Source organism: Glandiceps talaboti, chromosome 5, assembly GCF_964340395.1.
Source record: "Glandiceps talaboti chromosome 5, keGlaTala1.1, whole genome shotgun sequence".
NCBI classification, from domain to species: Eukaryota; Metazoa; Hemichordata; class Enteropneusta; family Spengelidae; genus Glandiceps; species Glandiceps talaboti.
The window spans coordinates 18,094,434-18,120,000 of NC_135553.1; the positions used below are offsets into that span (position 1 = coordinate 18,094,434).

The window sequence follows — 25,567 nt, forward strand, 5'->3', positions numbered from 1 at the left end:
CTTCATCCAAACAAGGTTTTTTATTTAAAGATGGAATGTGAGATGAAGAATGAAAGAATGGAAAAGGCAAAACATAATCTGTAGATTACTGACTGCTTCGAAAACTATCAGTGACATAGACCTCGACTGCAGCGCCCTCTATGTATATGTCTCTGAATCATACAATTATCATGTTAATATCATTCAAATAAAATCTGACCAAGTGTCATATACTGCTGAATAAGCATAAATCAGGAACTCCAAGTAGTCTATATAAAACAGTATATAAAGTTTTCGTCCAAAGTAGTCAACTCATATATGGACAGTTGTCCACTTTTCAGTTGTCAGGTCCGGAGGTCATGGGTTATCGTAATCATTACTTGACTACTTCTTCTCCCCATGCCATAATTTGACCTTTTATTTTCCAAGACATAAAACTTATGTTTCCCACCGTTTATTTCACCATGTACGATCTACTGTTCTAAAGCTAGTACCTAAATGAGTATTTAAAAAAAATAATTCTTTATATCTTCAAATATTGATTCTTTTTTTCTTTTCATATATTAGTCTTTCTTCCTATTTCTTTATAATTTCGTTCAACAATTTTCCTTGAAATAGATTTTCACTAGACTTTTAACCATGGTGACCATTATATGCATTAGTTTATCATTTCTTTATATCATTTCCACTGTTTCTAACTACGCAGAGGTTATCAGATTCAGATAACATATTTTATGTGTTGTAACAATGTCTATATATTGTCTTCAATCTATCAATATCCAAGACCACAATTACTTTTATCGACATTACTTTCAATCCAATGACGATCAGGATATCGTGAATTAACAACTCTTTCAGAACCACAGATCGAGTTGATAACCACGACTTTGTGCTGAGTGTAAGACATAAAGGTACAGCTGTTGACATTTAACAAGAATTATCACTGCCTCAGCATTATTAACAGCGCCCCCAACACAGATCCTTGTTTAGGTTCCAAGTAATGTCTATATGAGTGTGACTCATACATTGTTATGTTAAACGTCATTCAATTCTATTTATATTCAGTGTAGTAAATTGCTGAAAAAGCAAGACTCCCATACATACAATTGTCAGTTCTAACTGTACCTGAGTTTTACATCCACAGAAATCAACTAATATAATTGTCTTAGTACTTACCATCACTAACAAGGTCCGGAGGTTGTGGGTTATCGTATTAATAAGGCAACTACTTCTTCCTACACCAACATTTGACCTTTTTGGTATAGGAAACATACACTGCTTACGTTTTTGGTTTTTTCACCATACTTGATCAGCCGATCCAGTCTACACATTTATTTTAGCAGCTCTATGTATTTAATTATCCTTTAGTAGTATGAGCCAATACTTTTGTATATGTTTACAATTTTATACATTTTACTGCATTGTTTAATCGGATTCCATATCTTTCTTGGTATCCATGGTTTAGTCATATATCTGTTGTTTTGATTTCTATGACTATATATACCTCAACCATCAAATGATACTATACTATGTACATTGTAGTTGACGCTATGTTCTATGCTATAGCACCAACGAAAATAGGTATACGTGGTCAAATAGATATTACTCAGTCTAAATATATTGATATATAGGTTAATGTTTTGGGCGAACAGCCTTCATCTAAACAAGTTTTTTAATTGATAGATTGGATGTGAGATGAAGAATGAAAGAATAAAAAAAGCAAAACATAATCTGTAGATTACTGACTGCTCCGAAAACTGTTAGTGACGTAGACCTCGACTGCAGCGCCCTCTATGTATATGTCGCTGACTCATGCAATTGTCATGTTAATATCATTCAAATAAAATCTGACCAAGTGTCATACTGGTATACTGCTGAATAAGCATACATTCTGGACTGCAAGTAGTCTATATAAAACAGTATATCAAGTTTTCGTCCAAATTAGTCAACTCAAATATGGACAGTTGTCCACATTTTAGTTGTCAGGTCCGGAGGTCATGGGTTATCGTAATCAATGTAGTAATGCAATGAGTACATCCTCCTTCCATGCCATAATTTGACCTTTCAAAATACTTTTACTTTTACTTATTATCTCTTTCTTATACACTTATCACACTGTCACTTTTTGTTGTACATGTATTTTAGTCTAATTTAAAATTTGATATTCTGCTTCGTTAACAAACTGAGTGACGTCAACGAACGCGTAAATATTATTCCCAAGACAATTACTAATAATTATTCTGTCTATTTTAGAATTTTTAAATAGTTTATCATTTGTATTGGAAAAAATATCTAATCGCTTCATGAAATAGTAAATATTCCATGTGTATACCCCTGTTACATTACACCTCTCTGTTCTATTACTTTCAGGGTATTCATACAACAGAATACACGTAAAATTCGATAGCCTACCCTGCATACATGAATGAATGACATTATTACGAAATATCCAAGACCACCATTACATTTTATTGACATTACTTTCAATCCAATGATGATATCGTAATTTGACAACTCTTTTAGAACAACAGATCAAGTTGATAGCCAAGACTTTGTGGTGAGCGTAATGCATATTGTTGTAGCTGGTGAGAATTATCACTGACTCAGCATTATCAACAGCTCCCTCAACACAAGTCCTCGTTTATGTTCAGTAACGTCTACATGAATGTGACTCATACATTGTTAACTTAAACGTCATTCAATTCTTTTTCTATTCAGTGTAGTAAATTGCTGAAAAAGCAAGACTCCCATGCATACACTTGTCAGTTCTAACTGTACCTGAGTTTTACATCCACAGAAATCAATTGATATAATGTCGTAGTACTTACCATCACTATCAAGGTCCGGAGGTTGTGGGTTATCGTATTAATAATGTAACTACTTCTTCCTACACCAACATTTGACCTTTTTGGTATAGGACACATACACGACTTAAGTTTTTGGTTTTTACACCATAATTCACCCTATCCAATTTACAAATTTATTTCAGCAGCTCTATGTATTCAATTAGCCTTTAATACTATGAGCCAATACATTTGTATATATTTATAATTTTATGCATTTTACTTCATTCTTTTGTTGGATTTAGTATCTTTCGATTTCTTGGTATCCATGGTTTACAGATAATTATCTGTGTTGTTTTGATTTCTACGACTATATATACCTCTAACATCAAATGATACTATACTGTGTACATTGTAGTTGACGCTATGTTCTATGCTATAGCACCAACGAAAATAAGACATACGTGGTCAAATAGATATTACTCAGTCTAAATATATGTATATTTTTGGGTGAAAACCGTTGACTTTTATCATCTCCAAACAAGCTGTTGAAAATACCCTACGCCAAGAGTGACAATTTCACATATAAAGAAACATATGTTATTCTTGTTGCAATAGAATATTATTAATAATGATTTATCGTTCATGTTTGTGAGTTATTTATATGTTGTTGTTGTTGTTGTTGTTGTTGTTGTTGTTGTTGTTGTTGCTGCTGCTGCTCCTGCTGCTGTTGTTGTTGTTGTTGTTGTTGTTGTTGTTGTTGTTGTTGTTTTCTTGTTTGCTTGTTTGCTTTGTAAATAACTAAGCCTGAGCCCCCTGTAGTTGCACCTTCGTATGAATAGTTTCTACTGATGCACATTCAAGTATGTAACAGCTAACACAATAGACTGACAGATCAGCCGTAATCGCCCTGTCCCCCAAAACGGAAAAGCTATTAGGGCAGAGTGACAAACCTGGACCGATGACGTCATTACAGACTGGTAACACAAGAAATGAGAACTTTTATTTCTACTCATTTATTACAGTTTACATTACAGATCAGATCTATGGTTACAATCAATATACTCTGAATCGTAATATCAATACAATTCAAACATCACACAGATATCTTAGGCTAGTTAAACACTTGCACCAAGGCAGTGTTTACCTTTTTCTTCTCGCTCTCTGTTCTTCCTACTCTACCATCTAATTAGATTTCTAAAAAGTCTATACTCTTGAATCAGTTTTGTTATCCTTGTTTGTACGAGCAGTCAAATGATAAACTCACATTTGTTACAAAATTTCACTTTACATTCTAAAAGTTCAAAGTTCAAAGGCAAAAGTTTCTCCTTGCTTACACGTACAAATATGTACAAATAAGATTACGAAAACTATCTGTACAAACTCTATTTACATAGTCTTACTTTTTTATATGTGTTTAAAAACAGTTTGTGGATTTTCAGAGTTTATAGTTCAAATTCGAACACTCTTGCAGTTGCCACATTATGTATATTTATCAACTTTATTTACATATGCTTTGTGTTTATATATGCGTACATTTACAATTTACATGGATTCGTCTAACAATGTGTGTAACTTTAAATTATTTGGTTCAAATCCGGAAAGTGTTGAGTTGGCACAGTATATGTATTTACAAATCTCATTTACATATTCTTATCGTTACATTGGCACAGTATACATATTTACAAATCTCATTTACATATTCTTATCGTTACATTGGCACAGTATACATATTTACAAATCTCATTTACATATTCTTATCGTTTACTATACACATGTGATCATGTCTTCGATCATGCATATTTACAAATCCTATTTGCATATTCCTAGCATTTATATTTGTGAAGTTGTCAAATGTTACCACTGTTTTCATTCTATTTGTAAAACTTCAAGTCATAAAGCTCAAATTCAGAAGTTGTTTTATTTGACATACTGTGTTATGCATATTTACAAATCTTATTTGCATTTTCTTTGTTTTTATAAATCTGCATATGAATTTCTGGTTTTCATTATTGTTGTTATCCAATTGTCTGTAAGTGGTGACGTTTTCATAGCCATTGATATCTAAAATTATGCTGCCATCGCCTTTGTCTCCGTCCATATCCTGTCGGGGAAACTACTCAAAATCGAAGCCCTTTAGGCATGGTCTATAGCACTTGATTTCTTCCTTGGGCTACAAATTCTACGAGAAAAACAACAAACAGAGAATTTATGACATTCAAATACAATGGAGAATAAAGGTTGAAATACTGTAGCGATAATGATATAATGCCTTCACCAAAGGTATTAAGTGATCAGAATTAGAATAATTCTTCATTTCTCATTATGATGTCAGCTGTAATTATCGTAATCAGATATATGAACCCATTCTAAACATGGAAACATATATGTATTTATCATTACCACAAAATCAACATTCTAAAGAGACAAAACTTAATTGAACATATTGGTATTGTAATACCTGGTTGATTCCATGTTTCAAGGCCGTGAAGGTACATAACCACCACCATTCTCATCGGTATCGTCAAAATCATCTTTCGTCTGAAATATTATTTTATGTAAAAACGCAAATGGTTAGGACAGCTACACATCAAACAAAGTTAGTAGAGATTAAACTCCAATCAGCACGAAAGATAGTTCTTAAAAAACTAGTCGAGCTTGTGGCCGAAAGAATAACTCAATGTGATATGAGGTACGTTACAAGTGTGGGACTGGCAGACTGGATATTGATGAGTAAATGTCAAACAAATGGAAAATAGTGTAGGGGAAGACTTATGGTTTAAAATGACAAATTTTTAATACTTTTTTATTATCTTTGTCAGATAATGACGTATGCTTCTTTCGCGTTGCTTCGCAGATGTAATTTAGGATTGAGATGAAATTTACAGAGGATAAGTTACCATAGTTACGAGTAATTATTTTGGCTAAATTTTATCGCCAATTACTATCAACAGCTCATACGTGAGAAGGTTTTATACCTAGTCATGATGTCACATTATCAAATTATAGACAATTAAAGACAAGAAAAAAACTGCAGTTCCTACTTTGTCATTTGTTTTATCGTTCTGGTTCCCATCCCGGTTACCATCATTCTGGTTGCCGTCGTCCTGGTTACCATCATTCTGGTTACCATCATTCTGGTTGCCGTCATCCTGGTTACCATCATTCTGGTTACCATCATTCTGGTTGCCGTCGTCCTGGTTACCATCATTCTGGTTACCATCATTCTGATTGCCGTCGTCCTGGTTACCATTATTCTGGTTACCATCATTCTGATTGCCGTCGTCCTGGTTACCATCATTCTGGTTACCATCATTCTGGTTGCCGTCGTCCTGGTTACCATCATTCTTGTTTCCATCATTCTGCTCTCCATCCTGTGGGACTGCGTTGTCAGGAGCGTCATCCTGAGATCGTGGTGGGTCGTCCTTGTCTTCATCTCTCTGAAATCATAAACAATGTCTACGATATGGAGAATTGTTCTGTGACTTTAATAAATCGAGCAATATCTAATTTTGACCTTATATAACTTCGAGTGTATCTGCTCTACAACAGCATTTACCATATTGTAAGCCATCATCACACATGGGCCAAACTGCTGCTTTTGGCCAAACGTGAAATGTGGCCATATGGATGAGGATTTGGAATTTATCTTTAATTTATAGCTAGAACAATACTATCATGGCTTCCTACTTGAAAAATCAACATGAAACAGCATAAACAAAGTCATTGTTCTAAGTTAATAAATTGCAAAAGATTAATACATGATATGCGTAAAATGTTTGTTCTTGTACGTACAATTACAATTACTTTTTTTACACGAATTTTAGCTTTTTGCAATGCATTGAGTTACAAACAAGGACCTGGTCAATATTGTTTTACATTGATTTTTCATGTAGGAAGTCTTGATAAAATTGTTTTATAAATTAAAAATAGAGAGAGGACATACATACATACATACATATACATACATACATACATACATACATACATACATACATACATACATACATACATAGACAGACAGACAGACAGACAGACAGACAGACAGACAGACAGACAGACAGACAGAGTGGGAGACAAACACTGAGACAGACAGATAGAAAATACTAACGTTTTCCACTGGGGTCTCGTCATCGGCGACTTCATTGACAGATGGGTCTGTTCCTTTTTGTTCTTTAAGTTCTTCTATATCTTTCTTCATATCTTTGATATCCTTGTCGAGTACATCAATCTTATTCTGAGTATCTCTATGGCTATTGCAGACAGATGTTAATATAGAAATATCAATTGTAATCAGCATAACGCAATAAATCATAAGAGTGATATCATATACTCATCATTTTGGTTGTGAATGTAAATTAAAGCAAAGAAAAATTCTTGCATGTTAACTCGCTCTATCACACATTCATTATTAAGGGACCTCTGAAATTTTGTGTATCGTCTGTATATACATACTATTATTTTGATCCGAGTCTTTATATTACTTTAACACTTTGTTATGAACGTTAGCAACATTTGTAGCCCTGAAGACTTTTATTGAGTACAATGATCCCTCCATTAGACTGACAGATCAGCTGCTGTGGGCGCGGTCTAATTTCCCATTCCTCTTTAAGGTAGGCTGATAAGCCGGGGCCGATGACGTCATGTACAGTCTACCCCTCCGTGTGATTAACATCATTAGAATTAGCATCATTCTACACGTAAAAAAATGCCTTTCATATCAACCTTCCACATTATTTTTATAGAGCAAGATTTAATTGCTCAATTATTAGGGAGAACATCATTCTTACCTTTCTTTGATGTCCATGAGAGAATTGACGTCATCTTTTAAGCCTTGTAAGTCTTCATCAGGGTTGATTGACTCAGAAACCTGAGACAGAATGAAGGATAAGTAACGAATTATGAAATAACATAATTAGAAACTGATACATTATGTTTCTGTATTAGACAGTGTTGTATATGTATTCATGCAAGTATTGTCAATATTAAACGTAGCAGTAGACTGTAAGATACGTCATGTCGTTCCGATGTGTGAGGGCGTCCCGTCTCGGCGTACTTTACAGACTAACGTAGCAGCGACTGGCTATGAAACTAGAATCCCAAATAAGATTTAAAAGACTTCACATATGAAACAATGACTCACTTTAACTTTGTTATTTCACATGCATATATATATATATTGCTACAAGAAATTTAAAGAACTCACCTTTGGTTCAAGTTTGTCTATTCTCGTCGTCAAATCATAAAGATCATCTTCAATTTTATCAACTCTATCTCGCCTTCCATCTGACATTTCGGCTGGCGAATCTGTTTGTTGCCTTCCCTGGTGACCCTAAAATATTCAGCATCGCAAAATGTGATATATTATCTTAAATTTCCACAAGTCTATCTAAGACACGTGACCTCATATTCACGAATCAGGGAAGAAGTAGAAGTAAACGTTTGACATACTATGTCTTGTTCGGTCATCGTTAAACCACGTGACAGAGCTAAATAAATGTATTCTCCCTCTAATATTATTTTGTTTTCTCTGCGTGACAAGAAATACGTACTCTGGCTTGCGGAATGATTTGAATATGTTGCCATGTTAAATGTGCACTAGTAGTATCACTTTTCGACCAGACAGCCACAATTTATTCACTGAAAAGTGTTAAAGTACCAATAATCAGGCATTGTACATGTTAGTCAGTGATTGATCTTCTCCATTAGTATTGTAATAACATTTTAAAATCCTTATCTCCGTTGAGGGCGCTGTTTTGGGGTACGGACCCAAAAATAAATTTGATTTGATTTAGCATGTAAACAACTACAAAAACATATGTTCACCCGTGGGTGATTCAATACTATTCAGGGTGTACAATATTACGAGTAAATTATTGTATCTAACAAAACATTTTCAAAAAATGTGTTAAGCTGCAGCTAGTGCAACTTTAAACAATTACAATTACCATTAGCTAAATGTGCTTACCTCTGGTTCAAGACTGTCTACTTTTTCTTTCAACTCCTTCAAAATACTGTCAGTGCTATCTCGCCACTCAGAGAGGTCGTAGAACATGTCAGTATTAGAATCACCCTGTGTTTTCAAACCCTACAAAACAAAATACACTGAACTGTTTAACTGTTTACACTGTTATTCAACAAAAGACAGTTTCTGTGTCTCCCTCCTCTGTCTGTCAGTCTGTCTCTCTCTCCCTCTGTTTCTCTCTCTGTCTATGTGTCTGTCTGTCTCTCCCTCTCTCTATCTATCTGTCTCTCTCCCTCTTTCTCTCTCTGCCTCTCTCTCTCTCTCAGTCTCAGCTACAAAACATATTTTCGTCACTGTCATTCATACAAAATATCACAAAATATACGAAAACACTTTAACTTTTAGCCATAATTTTCTCTCTGTCTTAGCACTTTTGCCTAACGATGTCGTTAGCACCTTACGTATTTATAGTAAGGTACGAATGGTTTAGGAATAATACCGGTTCGGCATTAACTTACATCTGCGACTCTAGCATCAATCAAGTCTTCCTGTTTGTCTAGTTTCGTACGTAATACCATAAGTCTTGCATCGAGGTCTGCTAGTCCACGTAAACCAGTACGGTTTACTTCATTTAACATGCTTTTTTGCTTTTCATCAGACTGAAAAGAAAAGAATATAAAAAGTAGACAATATCAAAACCACACGACCTGCAACAACGTTTTGCCTTGTACGACAAATTATAATTTTTAATGCTAACTTTGATTTTTGAATATGTGGAAGAAAAATCAGTTTGCTGCATCAAATCATCGATTTATAGGAATCCTAAATATATCACCATATATACAAATAAATCTTCTTTTTTTAAAAATAGCTTTGTATTGTTTCTAAACTGTCAACATGAATGGAACTTTTTACATAGGTAAAGAGAGAGAGAGAGAGAGAGAGAGAGAGAGAGAGAGAGAGAGAGAGAGAGAGAGAGAGAGAGAGAGAGAGAGAGAGAGAGAGAGAGAGAGAGAGAGAGAGAGAGAGAGAGAACCACATACCAATGATGCAGCTTTGTTAACCTTGGCACTAATACCACCTATAGCTTCCTGTAGAGACGATATAGCAACTGTAAGGTTTTCTTGCACGTTCTCTGTCTTCCCGTCCATTTGCCTTATCCGTTTGTCCTGTACTTCCCTGTTTGCGAAAAGGGGACATTTTACTAAGTAGTAGCCACTAGTGTGCTAAATCATCACTCGTGGAGAGCTAGATCACATTTGTATATTTGACTATATAGACCTGGTGGCTTATGAATTCTTGTATTCTTATATTTTTCCAATTCATAGCAATATATCTTGTTTGAAGTTGTTCGATTATCACCAGTTAAAAGATTTGTAATAAACCTTTACTGCATTATTAGTCAGTGTTTTAGATAACATTTTCAGGGCGACTGGTCCACGTCAGAGTGTTGGATATTACATCATACTCTGGGCGGGGCTGTCCCATGATTGTTTGTTGGAATCCAGTCAGGAATGCTTTGATAAAAGGTTCTTGATAATCTCCTTATCACCAATCGGACCATATCCTCATTTTTGCAGCTTGTTTATTTTCCATTGTGACAGACAAACTAGCAATATAGCCCAAACTACGAACACATACCTCGATTGTCTCTCTTCCCTCATGACTTGTTCGTGTTGTTTTTTTGTTTCTTCTTGATGTCTTTCTACTATTCCAATTGCCTCTGTTGTTTTGTTCAAACCATCAACCAGTTTTTTGTAATCAACCTGAGAATGAACATCAACATTTTATTACCAATGAACGATTAAGTACATCCACACATAGTCATTATTGGTCATATGGATGACGATTTGGTATTTATTTTGGATTTTTAATTCATGAAACAAATTTATCATGACTTCCTACTTCAATGGCAAACAACATAGATCAAGTACATGTATATATTTGCAACTCAATACATTGCAAAAAGCTAAAAGAATGTATAAAAAGTTTGTTATTGTACGTACAATAACAAACATTTTACACATTTACTAATCTTTTGCAATTTATTGAATTTCAAACAAGGACTTTGCATAATATGCACATGACACGTGATGAGAAATATAGTGTACATCAAATGTAATCAATGATTCACCTGAGGGATACTTTACAAGATTTTAGATGAAATTGTGAAATTTGCTTTTGCTTATTTGAATCTTCAGATGACATAGATTCAAAACATGGCAAAAACTCAAAAAGTGATATTTTTGCCCAGAGGGACCCTTTTCTCATTCCATGACCCAAATCATTATTATTGATGTGTTTATATAAATTGTACTATGTTTGGATAAAATGAACTTAAAGAATATAAATTATAAAAGAATACAAATTACATAATGACGGTTTTACAAACGTCTACACTAACCTTATGGTTTGCTTTGACATTAAGTATTTCATCATAGGTAAGTCTTTGCATCGCACTCCATCTCTGTTCATTCTCTTCTCTCATGGCTTGTTCATGCGCTGCTCTAGCTGTTTGCTCACTGTGCACAATCTTGAAATAAAAGTCAAGGAAAGGAGAAAAAAGTTTAGTTTTTTTATTCAGTTTTTACATTTATTCTGTATTCTTGTTTGATCTATTACATTAAACAACACCGTGTCAAAGGTTAAATCATGTCAAAGGTCACATCGATATTCTTTATTCACGTGCACCTTGATTTACTTAAAATCAAAACTGCCGAGGCCCAAAACTGAGTGTTTACATTCCTGCTACCTGTTCAATACTGCCAAATTTTTGTTGCATTTCTTCTCGAATTCTTATTTCTTTATTCGTTATATTCTTATTGAGTTCTTCGGCGGTTTCGGCGAGTTTTCCTTGCAACTTCAGTCTTTCATTATTGGCAGCATGCTCTCTGTCTCTCTGTTTTGCGTCCAAAGCATGAATAGCTTCCTCACGTTTACGACCTTGATCATGAATCTGTGATTGTAGCTCATTCATTCTGGGGAAGAAAACAATACATTTGACTCCTTTAATCTATAACTGTATATTCAAACATATAAGAATAGTAGTCTTACACACTTTTCATACTTTCATTTGAGTACAACTTCCTGTTTTCTTCAAGTTTGGTTAATTTTATCTCATGCGAAAGTTACACATTTAGTTCCCCGTACACTGTTTTATCGCCAGATTACATTGAACTAGTGCTGAAATATCTGTCATAATGAATCTGTAAACAAATTCTTGATACATTTTGTGTTTGAGTTGGCAAGTGAAACTGGTCGACGTCATATGACAAAATAAGTATGATGATGATGATGATGATGATGATGATGATGATGATGATGATGGTGATGATGAAGAAGATGACGATGATGATGACGATGATGATGATGCTGATGATGATGATGATGATGATGATGATGATGATGATGATGGTGGTGGTGGTGGTGGTGGTGGTGGTGGTGGTGGTTGTGGTGGTGGTGGTGGTGGTTGTGGTGGTGGTAATGTTGATGATGATGATGATGATGATGATGATGATGATGATGATGATGATGATGATGATGATGATGATGATGAAAGCTTTCTTTTGATTTTACGGAATTTTAGAAAACTTACTTCATTAACGATTGACTTTCATTCCTCCGTCTATCAGATTCTTCTTGCTGTACTCGATTTCTCATGTCTATCAACACATCTCTGATTTCACCGACCCTGTACGAAAAAAAAGAAGAAGTACAATTATATAAAATTATGCGTGTTTCTCAAAAGAGAGGGTCAGGTCAAAGGTCAGAGTTTAAACACACGCAAATCAATTCAATTCAATTCAAATCAAATCAATTCAATTCAATTCAATCCAATTCAATCCATTCATTTATTTATTTATTTATTGCAAAAGATTGTGTACTAATGATAAATTACATGATAAATTACATGGTACCAGGTCAAGGGGATTATAAGTAGTTGCCTAGCTACTAAAAAAGTTCAACCCTTGTAACAGGAAATGGGGATTAAAGGTAGTTGACTAGCAACCAAACGAGTCCTACCACTGTAAACACATTTTTAAATAAAAAAAAAACATTTTCCTTGTTATTTTTATATTCTTGATACGAACAAACTTATGTATTGGCATTTCCTTAGATCCCCTACTTGAATAACTTCGATTCCGTCGAGAAAGAAATGCTCTGGTAGTGAACAAGTGTCATCGCCGCCGCCATGACTATAGATATGACGTCGACAGTCCAGACACTTGCTTATTCTTGCCATAGAGGGCACTGTTCCGCAAAATATTAAAGTGGGCGAAATAAAGCTGAACATTTGGGTCGGTCGGGTAATGAGAAATAGAAGAAAAAAATGGTCACCCTTATTAACAAGATGTAAAGAAGGTAAATGTTCATTTTAGGTTTTTAATATTTTTAGGCGTCCTTTTTCATAATATGTTACATATTTTTTTACCATCAAAAGCCAGGAAACAACAAAAGCTGATTTCCACCTGGGCCCGATCAATATCGATATCATATCGATAGTATTACATACATTTTGCACCAATAGTTTTCGATAGTGAGATATCTAGCAACTGTAGCCTAAAATCCAGGAGAGTGGACATTTTGAATTTAATAACGAATTCAAAACTCCCTAGGCTACCTAGCAACCAAATTATTGGTACTGAATGACGTGTCATGGTTTTTATCGCTATACAAAGTGCAGCTTACGAACAAATATGCAAATATTTAAATGGAGGATCCCCTCTCCTGATGTGTACATGCAGCCAAATTCCAATAGCCTTGTGATTCAATGATCCAACATGTTGAAATTAGAACTAGGGACGTATATACGTTTATACGTCCCCGTTAGAACTATATCCAACCGATAGTTATCAACAAGAAGTGTGACAAACAACATTCCTTCAGTTAGTGAATGGTGGGTACAACAAACAGTAAGTGCAATATTAAAATAAACTAGAACTTTGATCATCATGTTATAAATGTAAGTATTTACACTGTGCAAAAAGGGATGCATTTCAAATGTCAAAACCCTCAATATTTATCACATTACGCCAATCTATCGCGGTATATTTTATAGGAATGTTGATATTACAGTGTGACTCTCTCACACGCCTTCGATCATTAATCTCCGTACGCTATTGTAAGTTTGACTATTAGTATTATATTTTCTGTTAGTAAGTGCAGTCACAACATGCAAGGCCTGTAAATAGAGTACACAGATTTAGCTATATATCACTCGCACTGCAACTCTCGCTGCACACTATAGATAGCCGTGGCTACCTACTATAACAATACCTGTAATCATCAAATCAAATGTACACAGCGTGTTAGTGGTTTGGTCAATGCTTGCCTGCTTCTCGTGATATCTAGGCTGGTACGGCTTCTAAAGTATTATGCTAGATATGTGGCAAAGCAAGCAGGTATGGAGAAACAATAAATAAATAAATAAATAAATGAATGAATAAATAAATAAATAAATAAATAAATAAATAAATAAATAAACAAACAAACAAACCAAAAAATAAATAAATAAATAAATAAATAAATAAATAAATAAATAAATAAATAAATAAATAAATAAATAAATAAATAAATAAATAAATAAATAAATAAATAACTGCACCAACTCATATCTTCTTGTCTGTAACTTGTCATATACGTTGGTTCATGTGGGGACTACTAGCACTTTTTTTCAGAATATCAATTATACTTATTTTTGAATGGAGGCTAGCGTATACATATGCAAAGCAACTTTAATATCTGATATTGTCAGGAATAATCGACGTTCTTTGTTCTCTGTAAACATATCACAAATTTCACACCCATCAGACTAAAGTAAATATACAGTTAACAGAAATAAAAAATAACAACAGCTGCAACTAAAATAAATCAATTTAATATGAAGGCAAAGTAGCAGATAAGTAAGCAGTAGAAACATTGCATATCTAAGCAGGGTTAGTGAAAGGTTTGTTTCGGTAATTGTTCGCTCTAACTATCGGTTGTTTTTTACTCAGCCCTTTCCAAATATAGCTTTTTGTATATAGTATAATATAGTGGTCTGAGGCAGGCGTTATGAATATCTTTCGTGGGCTGTGACTAAATACTCATTGCACATCGAACTAAACGTAAACTGTTATTCTCTTTCAAATAAATATGCAAATGAATAGGGAACTTGCAAACCCGCCATGTTGAATGTTGCATCATGGGAAATGTGATAATAAATACTAACCAATTAATATTATAAATAATATTGTTATATTGTTTGTAACCACAAATAATCAATTCATAGTTACTCTGACCATTGTATGAGGTTTATTTTCTATCGGTAGCTCCAGATTAGGTATTACGATAACCAGAGATAATCCTTTGCGTCTGAGCATGCTCAGTCTGGATTGCAAGTTCCCTATTAGAGGTGGGCGCTTTTATCTCTTTCGACACATATTGATCCAAGATGACAAATTCCTATGTATAGTAAAAAACATAATTATTACCTCATGTTCATTTGTACTCTTAGTTGTGCCATTTCTTGTTCCAAAATATTTCTTCCGTCGTTGATTTTCTTGGATTCGTACAACTGTTGACAAAGATATATATATTATCAAGACAAAAGCCGTGTGAGATGACACAACTTCGAAGAATTTTTTTTTAGATTTATCGCATCTTTATGTATATTACAAATAATATTTTGATAATTCACTTCGAAATAAATAGCTATTTAAGATGTGTGTAATTTAGCATCAACGGCGAAACAATTTTGTTCCACGTATTAAAATCCAATAATATTTCGATATATTTTGCCATTCTGATCTTTCAAAATTAATTTCCATCGGGCCTCATCATTTACACACTCTGGGAAAAACTGATAGATGATGCAACATGAAATGTAGATTTCGAGTAAAAATGGAGGAGATTAAATTATCAGTTGTAAAAAAGCAATAAATGTTTCATCAGAATTGAAATTTTGAGCAAAGAAAAAAGACAGATCCAAGTCCGTAAATTGCACACACCATTATAACAACGAATTATGTAGCCTGAAAATATTAAGTCTCGCAACCTGAGTGATCACGTAGCGGACCAACGACTGGACCTTTCAGACTGCAAATGCTGTTGTAGTAAATATTCTGTCCTTAAACGTGACGTCATTTTACGTCTCCAAATTTGACAATTCAAATCGAAAGAAAGCTTGACTATGATATACACTTGGCTACAACAAAACTTACTAGTAGTATCCACTGTACTGATTTACTATATATAACTATGTATAAAATTGTTGTCGGTGACAAAGTTGTTCAAAATTTTAATGTCACGTGGTAATGGGATGAGGATTTGATATTTATTATGGATTTTCAATTTATAAAATAATTTTGGCTTCCTACTTGAAAAATCAATGTGAAATAACATATGCCAAATCCTTGTTTGTAACTCTATTTTTTAAAATGTGTTAAAAAGTTTGTTATTGTACGTACAATAAACATTGTACACATTTATCAGTCTTTTACAATGTATTGAGTTAAAAACAAAGACTTAGCATATGTTGTACAGTTTTACAATGAATTTTCAAGTATGAAGCCATGATAAAATGGTTTTATAATTAAAAATCCAAAATAAATACCCAAATCCCCATCCATATGGCCACTTTAAGGCAAATATTCACATTGAGTTTTAAAACATGGTTGTCAGTTTATAATGAAAAGAGATATTTTACAAAATGTGACACCATTACGAATGAGATAAATATAGTCTGAGCACCAATAACAAACCAACTGTTGTATTTCAGTGTCAGATTCTGAACTGCTCCGAAGATTAAGGTTGTTGTCTAGGCTATTTTCATCCAATTCTTTATTATAGAAATAGTATTGTAACTTTGTTAAAAATAGACATTGACTCCAAATTTTGGGTGTTTGTCCCTTTAATATTCATGATAACATTCAAAATCATTAAAGTATAGTTCGTTTATGTTATGATGAAATTTGACACCTGTGTATAGTATTATATCATATTTTTCATATTTTTTAATTTGTAGAATCCAAGTTTCATTTTTGTTGTAAATATTTTACAGTTGTCATCATAAATAAAAATGTCGAAATCGTACTAGACAAAGTTTTGAAATTTTGATCCAAATACTTGCTATTATTCGTCAAAAAGGCGGCCATAATGAAAGAAAAAGATATACAGAATACAAATATCACTCACAGCCTGTCTGTTTTCGTCTTCTAGTCTTTTGGCACGTTCTTTTAATTCATGTAAAACACCGTTAAATTCCATCTGTTGTGTATCTACCATACTTTTAAGTGTACGTATTTCATCAACCATTGTCGCTGTGGCCCTCTCCATTTGGTCTCTAAGTCTGTTAGCTTCATCTAAATCGTTTCGTAATTCTACAATTCTACAGAGAGTAACAAAATGAAGGATAATTTAGAATTATATAATTCATTTAAATGTTTAATTTGTAGGGTTATTGATAGGATTTGGTAACCAGGTGATCATGAATGATCCAGCTAGTACAATATGTTCATAAAAAGACGAAAATACCAGAAGAATGAAAAAAAGTCTTTCATGTTACAACTACTAGTTGAGTTTTATCAAGGGTCTACATAATATGACTTATTTTGCATACTTAATCACTTACGTTGCATACATAATGACTTACTTTGCATACTTAATCACTTACTTTGCAAACTGTTTGTCTCGCCTTGATACGATTTCTTGATGACTACTAACAACACCCTTTTCTACTTGTTTGGTATGATTTACTAGAGCGTCTAAAGCTGTTTTTCCGTCATGAGCTTTGTCTTCCGCCCGTTTAAGACGAGCTCCAAGCTGACTTATTAAGTCGTTGGAAGTTCGTAAATTTTCGGTAAGATCCAGACGTGCCCGCCTTTCTGCAGCAAGCCCATCGTCTGTCCGTTTGTTAGCATGTTTTAATTCTCCTGATTGTTACAGAAAAAATATAATTATTTGTCCAAAGGGGAATATTTGTGGACGCAGTCGGAAAGGGATGGCATTCTTCTGTCAACCTTGTTGTTGTTGTTGTTGTTGTTGTTGTTGTTGTTGTTGTTGTTGTTATTATTATGTGGGCTATTTATCTTTGAGTTGAGTTGAGTTGAGTTGAGTTGAGTGAAATTTATCAACTTGAAATATTTTACTAAATATTTTTTAAACGCGGTCAAAGTTTGCATGACATATCTCTTACATATTAATTTTTGTATTTTACTTGTAATAGTCTGGAATCAAATTTAATATGCAGAAAATAATGTGTTACCACATATGGACAATGTACTTTGTGAAATGATAGGAGGCGCACTCACCTTGTAACTTAACTACCTCGTCAAGAAGTGCTCTATTTGACTGTTCTGCTACATTTAGTCTATGTTCTAACCCCTTCACGTTACCACCATCGTAGTTATCGTAAGGTTGTATATTGCCAACGCTGGTGGAAAGATTCGTTCTCCTACCGCTGTATGGCATAAGTTGACTGTCTCCAATTGGAGGCGGACTTCCAAATCCTCCTTGGATGTTGGGAAGACGGAAAGTCCCATCCTGGAATGACATTCTAGAACTTGTGAACAGAAGGGAAGCTAAATTAATAAACGTGTACCTCTTATTGGCTGAGTATAGCTTCAATGTATGTATAGGCCAAATGTAAACTTTGTTTTACCACAGAATTTGCAACTTGTGCAAGTGCTCTCAGAAGAGTCAAAAGTGAGACGTGGTCGGAGTTGTATGGCGACCGAGTTTTCCGAGTCGAGTTACAATATTTTAGCGTATGTAAATCCAAAAGGACGGTGTCACTGCTAAGCGGCCAGACTCACTGGGCTATGTTAGAGGCCTAGGATTCTAAGAAAAGGCGAATCAACTAACACCAATGGTAGAAACACCCGAGACCGGTAACTCCTATACACACGTACATATAACGTGTTATGATTTTTAGATTTCTGTATAACCTCAAGGATTTCATATTATGTTGTGTGTTGCTTGCTCGTCATCTGAGATAAACTGTGTATACAGAGTAGAACTCCATAACTCAATTTCAACACTTCCTTTGCACGTACATCTCTTTTGGTTTGAGAATCAAAAATAATACTGAAAAATAATTCCAATATGGAGATATCTCCATTAAAATTTTGTTGAGGCTTGCAGGCATATAATTTTTCTCTCAGACTGTTACATACTAAATACATATCAATGCACACAAGCCAATACATTATTAACACAAATTGTTATTTATCACTCGTATTGTCCCTTCCCACACTGCCAGACAAAACGCTGTGATAACTCATGGCTTATTACGTTATTTTATTGACGTAAGCACTCTAGGGCATCATGAATACACTTATTTCATTCTGTGAATTTAATCTAATACAGTAGAGCTGCCAAAACACAATTTACAGAAATAAACATTTTGTTTCAATTATTTGGCAGACTTACTTAACTGCAAATGTACTGAATAGCGGGCACCAGAACGTAAATAGTGGAGAACACAATACCTGTGCTTTATTACATACGGTGAATTCAAAAGCCGTGACCAATGTAGTGTGACCTTATACATAGCTATGCACTTAGCACCCGGAACGAACGGAAATTACACACGTTGCTATCATTTTAATTTGACAGTCTTTTTGTCGTTTATGTAGAGAAATGTACGGTATATTATCATACAACTAACCCTGTCGACACTTCGGGGACGATACCATAGTTGTACGTAGCTATAGTACAGTGCAGTTTTTGAATAATACGAGCTGTCTGCTGTGTCTTTGAGTTAAACTTTAATGAAATCAAAGCAATTAAATTTACCTAGGGTTGCTATGTCTAGCGTGAACTAAGGATTTTGAACAATGGAGCAGCAAACGTGACAATATAAGGACAACTTGACACCGTGTGCGGTTGTGAAATGTGTGACTGAATGCCCAGTTATCACCGATCAATACGATCTCAGTCGGACCGTGTTTTGACAATTGGGCTATTAAATGAGCATAAAGGTCGAACACCAAGCACAGCTCGAGCTCGTCTAATGAAAGAACTCCAAAGCTTTACATAAATGACACTTACATATTGAAGGAATTATACTATATATAACAAAATCCATTCTTCAACACACTGATATTAACTCTCTTTGAATATTCACATTTCATAACGTCTTACCTGTAGTCCATAGCGGTGCTAGGGTGACATGGCCACTTTGTTTATATATGGTATCGAAGTAACACTCGATTTTGATTGGTCAATTAAACCATGTGACCATAGTGAGGTAATTTTATTGGTCATCAGGGAGACACTTGTAAGAAATATACAATTTTCTTTCTTTTTTTTGAAAATTAAAAGCAGATACATGATGTAACTATTTCGTTAGTACACTGTATACGTGTGATCGTTCTTTATGGGCCTATTATCATTAACTGACTAGGTGAGGTAAGTGTTTTGAAGTTGAATTTCGGATTTCTCAAATCCCTCCCCCCAACGATTCAACGGCCAAGTAAGCCTATAATTTTATTATAAAATAACGTTCCATGCATGTTATTCATCATATTGTTTGATATAATTTTATTTCATTTCCGAATGCTTTTAATTTTTAATTGTTATTGTTCAGCGCTTTTGAATATTTTTTATAATTAAAACGGCGCTATAGAAAATAAATAAATGTTAAAATGTTAAATAAATATTTGATAAAATACTCAGTCACTATGTGTACAGTAGTTATGTCCTAATTAAAACGTTGTTATTAAATTCTTAAACTAACATTTTAATGTCATTGAATATCGTTATTTGGTGAACGCAAATTGTTAACTGGGTATGTCGGTAGACATTTATTAAATCCACGTATGATTTATGACATCAGAAAATCACATATATGAAATTAGGTTAAACATCAAAATTCAGAAAATATTAACAAAAAGCAAGATATTTTCTATGATGGTAACAGTGTATATATTACATAACAGCTGTGTTTGTGTAATTACATGTATGGTACAATGCAGTATATATAGCAAAAATAATGTACAAATATGTTGTGCACACATATAATGTATTACTAACGCTTTTACGTCATTCTCAATGTTTTCATGGCTACTGTTAATTTATTCAATACCATCACTCTGCTACAATTTCAATCAGAACAAGTATTGATTTTCAGAGCCAAATATTGATGAAAGTGAACACAAATGGATAGTTCAAACATCAGTTATATACTAGCTTGTTTGCTTATATACATCATGTAATTACTGCAAATAATTGTCGTTAGATGTGATATTGATTACGCGTACGTGTAATGGATCACAGAATGAATTGAGTGAAAGGTGGAGTCGAGTCATGATGGGGTGAATGGTTAGCGTGGCTGGCTTGGAATCTGCAGGTTGAAGGTTCGCGCCCCCATCGGCAGGCTGCTGTTCTTTCTGACTGGCTAAAGTCCTTGGGCAAGATTCGAACCACTACTGTGTCTCAGTCAACCCAGCTGTATAATTGGGGACCTGGTAGACTAGAGGTTTCAATGTGAATGCTTTAATCCTATTCGCTTATAAAGGTTGCGATGAATTGTGTGCTTCCCAGGGAGTTGAGGAAGTATAAAGGGCCGTTGTGCCGCTGTGCCAGGGGTAATAATTGCACATAACAGAGTGGGAAAGTGCTATATAAAAACTAAAATTATTATTACTTTAAAGGTGTACTATTACATATCTAGCCATTTATAGATACTAAATATTAAATACTAGTATAGTTCACTTTCCTATTTAAGGAACGGTGCATGTATAGTGTACGTTTATACATACATAAACACGGGTAGAGGAGCGTTGGGCAATATGTGAAATTTTAACAAGATACATCAGGCGTTATTCTCGACATTAAAATGAAAAATGTATTGATTTTTAATACCTGTAGAGATGTTTTCCAAAGAACCCACCTTCACTCATTTCGGTAACCCAATAATTCCTGACCCCAAAAAGAAAACTACTACGCATATGACCAAGGAGCGTCGACGTTTTTCAGCAAGACAGTGTAGTGTGTGTCAATGTCTTTGAGTGTCCTATCTTTACCTCTGCTTTGTAAATGTTATGAATATTTAGCAGCATTTAGCAGCTAGTAGAATGTTTCCGCTTTCTGGTTTGGTTTTGTGAATAAATAGATATACACGTAGTGTTGCCTGAATTGCTGAAATTTTCAGGCTAGCTCTGGTTACAAGCTGTAAACATATAGAAGCAACACAATGCAATGCGCCACGGTCAGAGACATTGTTCATTTGCACTCCAATCTGATCGAAATCCGATGGTGGTGAATACGGTTCGATTTCTGTTAATATTTGCCTCTATTTCCTTCGTTTATCGTCGTTTGTTTTCGATTTTGACCTTTTTTCCACCGAGGTGCTCCGTCCCGGAATAACAAATCGAAGTCCGCCATCGAAAACAAATGACAATCTTCGGCCTCGGTAGACAATAGTCTGTAAGGTACGCCGTGACGGTGCGCCCTCAAACATCGGCCAAGTGAGAGGAGGCCGGTGAGGGCGAAACGTCACGACGTATCTTACAGTCTAGGTAGACAATAGACCATACCAGCTTGCCCTAGGGTGAAGGATCACAGTACTGGTAAAACGCACTAAAGCCGAAATAGTTCAGGTGCGGTGATGGCGTTACAATTACCTTTTGATAAAATTGGAGAGTTTGAAGTGTACCCGGATGATATCTACCTTTTGTCATTCTCAAAATCTGGTAAGTTTAATAACAGTGAATTTGGCCGGTCGTCACGTTCTCTCGGGTGTGATTCGTAGGTCAATAGGTTGATTCAGTTTTGGTCAATCATACATTTAGACACGTTGTAGTGTACTAGGTGCAATAACTTGTTTACCGTCGTTCTAGAAATTTGGATACCATCAAAGCGTTAACTGTATTACAATGTTGTGGTTTACAACTGGTTACAATGGATGTATAACACTGATACATTGGAAACATTCAAGTTAAGTACCTATGTGAATGTAGTTGGTTCACCCTCAGACTACTCAGATTATTATTATTATTAGTTCAACGATTGAATGATTGTGAATGATTTCAAATGACCTTGTAGAAGATAGTGCCTATACAGTGTCGTTACCATTTACACCTCCACTGTGTTGGCATCCACACTATCGAAGAAGAGTCGACATCGTAAAATACATTGTACACACAGTCACTTGTGAAATAATATTCTATTCAAGGATGGTCATAATACAAAATAATGGCGTTATAAATTACGAATAGTATTCAAAAGATACCGTCACCGGTGTTTGCACTAAAAACGATACTTATTGGATATTCGTATTCTTTTGTGTCATGACCATGGATAGAATAATAGCCCACAAGTGACTGTGCTTGTACCCTGTACTCTTCACTTCCAAAATTACTTCCCCAGGGAATATAATAATTTCCCTGTTCGATAATGACAATTCAATATTATTCCTAATATTTGTCTTCGTTCAGCTGAGGAAATACAAGTGACCTAAGGGGCCTTGTCACTACTCGTCTAGCGACTCGTAGTGACAATCCTTAGATCACGAGTATTTTCCAGCTGAATGAGGTAAGATATTTTGGAATAATATAATTACTCCCCTATAAAGCATAACTGATGAAAAATTTGGCGATCTGGAACATTTTGACCCATACTTCAAGCATCGTCAAACCAGTGACGTAGACACGATTTGTCCTGACGTAGAACGACCTGGGTATAACATCCACATTTTCTGTTCAAAGACAAGAACTTGGATAGCTTCAGTATCATGGTATAATAATTGATATACGTGTTCCTATGTTCCAGTACGGCATAATTGATTGAATTAAAACGACAACGTCTGCTATATTTTTTTTATAATAATAATAATAAGTTTATTTCCATGTACAAACTAGGCCACCGGCCTTTCGGTACATAACTTATAAAACATTACATATCTCAAAATCAAAGGTGTCTAAGGCGAGAAAAAAAAAGCACCAAAATACGAAAATTATCCCGTCGTGGGACCTCTTTTTTTTTAAGCTATTAAAAATATATTTTGCAAGCCCCAAGATTACTTTTTTGTTTTGTGTTTGCATTAACAGTACAAAGTTATGATATGTAGAGTTTGAAATATAATGTTGAGGGATATAGCATGTTCTTATGTCAGAAGTAAAAGTACAAATCATTACAAAGTGATATTCATCATCTACTAAGTTTTGTGAACAAAATTTACTTTATTTTACTTTATTTTTTTTCCGAAGGTACAACATGGATGAAAGAAATTATATCACTTATTCAAAATGGCGGGAACAGAGATGAACTTCGTGATATATCGGTAGACACATCTATCGTCCAGCTTGAATTCCTTTACACGGATGAACGAACAAGAACTAGGTTGCAAAGTCTTGGTCTAGTGCCGAACATAAATGTTCACGAAATGACGTCACCAAGACTGTTTTCCAGCCATCTACGTCATGATTTGTTACCCAAACAACTGCATGAGAAAAAACCGAAGGTATGACCATAAAACTTTTTACAGCTAAAAACAGGGGGTGTTCGCCAGAAGACTGTACATAACATATACATTTACAGCTAAAACAGGGCGTGTTCGCCAGATGACTTTACATAACATATATATTTACAGTTAAAACAGGGCGTGTTCGCCAGATACATAGCATATATATTTACTGCTAAAACAGGGTGTGTTCGCCAGATGACTGTACATAGCATATATATTTACAGCTAAATCAGGGCGTGTTTGCCAGATGACTGTACATAGCATATATATTTACAGCTAAATCAGGGCGTGTTTGCCAGATGACTGTACATAACATACACATTTACAGCTAAAATAGGACGATCAACGTCAATCAATTAGCAAGTTGAGGTTGTTGTTTTACTATTGAAGAGATACTTGGTTTTTTGTTAAACGCTGCCTGTTTTAGCTGCATGATCGGTCTGACCAATACTAACCTACCGATGCAGCACACTTCCAAACCATACATACATACATACATACATACATACATACATACATACATACATACATACATACATACATACATACATACATACATACATAGCATTACATTATAACATAGTCATTATTATAATACTCCGTACAATACCTTACAGGTAATTTACATAGCACGCAATGCCAAAGACGTTGCTGTTTCCTGTTACCATCATCAAAGAAGTCTTGCAAAGGCCTATGGGAAGGCATTTAAGACATACGAGTGTTTTAGTGAATTGTTAACCGATTTTATAGATGCCAAAATACCAGCCATCGTGTGTAAGTGTCTTATCACTACTTTATGAGCTTTACCACTAAAATCTGAGCACTGTTGACCTTTCAAAGAATGTGATCATGATATACTGCAAAGAGAAGGCAGATGTTTTTTGTCATGCGTTGATTTTGAATTCAGATAGATGTTGGTTGGGATAATAATAAATGTAAAATTAGATAGAAATGAAATATTTGGGAGTTACTTGATATTAACGACACTGAAATTATTTGGGATTTTTAAAATTCGTGACTCCTTAACTTGATTATAGCAATGGCACATGTCATCATTCATATGTTTTTATTTTTAATAATTCTACGACTAAAACATTTATTTTTGGTCACTTGTTGAACGAGCAACTTTTGTTTCGGAGAGTGTGCCATCCCGATATGAATTCTTCCCTCGTAGTCCCCTCGGGAATTCGAAGGAACCCGTACCAAGACCCCGTTATTTAGGCCTTCCAGTGTTCAAATATATTTATGAGGCCAGCCAAGTCCCTACAAATGAACGAGTACAGTGCCATTTTCACACAAATACCAATGAATGTAATGCATCTACATTAAAATTGCACGTTCAATGCTTACTTTCATAGTAACAATACTGGATTTTCAGTTTAAAATGTATAT

General features: G+C 34.6%; 2 protein-coding genes across 3 annotated transcripts in view; one reads left to right on the forward strand and one right to left on the reverse strand.

Moving 5' to 3' along the window:
• Nucleotides 1–3,779: 3,779 nt before the first annotated feature.
• On the reverse strand, nucleotides 3,780–19,899 carry LOC144435582 (uncharacterized). Of its 2 annotated transcripts, XR_013480895.1 has the most exons (19): nucleotides 19,852–19,899; nucleotides 18,018–18,268; nucleotides 17,381–17,639; nucleotides 16,903–17,095; nucleotides 15,201–15,283; nucleotides 12,323–12,418; nucleotides 11,480–11,705; nucleotides 11,132–11,260; nucleotides 10,369–10,493; nucleotides 9,771–9,906; nucleotides 9,246–9,386; nucleotides 8,731–8,850; nucleotides 7,969–8,094; nucleotides 7,553–7,632; nucleotides 6,874–7,015; nucleotides 5,807–6,202; nucleotides 5,224–5,303; nucleotides 4,501–4,944; nucleotides 3,780–4,452 (listed from the first exon to the last, which is right to left on the reverse strand). XR_013480895.1 is itself a non-coding variant. In XM_078124168.1 (18 exons), exons 1-17 carry the CDS (start codon nucleotides 19,860–19,862, stop codon nucleotides 5,241–5,243), a joined length of 2,577 nt encoding a protein of 858 aa, XP_077980294.1. In that variant the 5' UTR covers nucleotides 19,863–19,899; the 3' UTR covers nucleotides 3,780–4,944; nucleotides 5,224–5,240. The 2 variants fall into 2 exon arrangements, 1 of the variants encoding a protein (XP_077980294.1); XM_078124168.1 differs by having other exon boundaries at nucleotides 3,780–4,944.
• Nucleotides 19,900–22,240: 2,341 nt separating this feature from the next.
• LOC144435858 (sulfotransferase 1B1-like) overlaps nucleotides 22,241–25,567 on the forward strand; it is a 6,147-nt gene continuing 2,820 nt past the window's right edge. Inside the window, exons 1-3 of the mRNA XM_078124496.1 lie at nucleotides 22,241–22,403; nucleotides 23,919–24,172; nucleotides 24,793–24,949. Of these exons, the coding sequence (XP_077980622.1) occupies nucleotides 22,319–22,403; nucleotides 23,919–24,172; nucleotides 24,793–24,949 (496 nt within the window). The 5' untranslated portion in view covers nucleotides 22,241–22,318. The remainder of the gene's footprint in view (nucleotides 22,404–23,918; nucleotides 24,173–24,792; nucleotides 24,950–25,567) is intronic.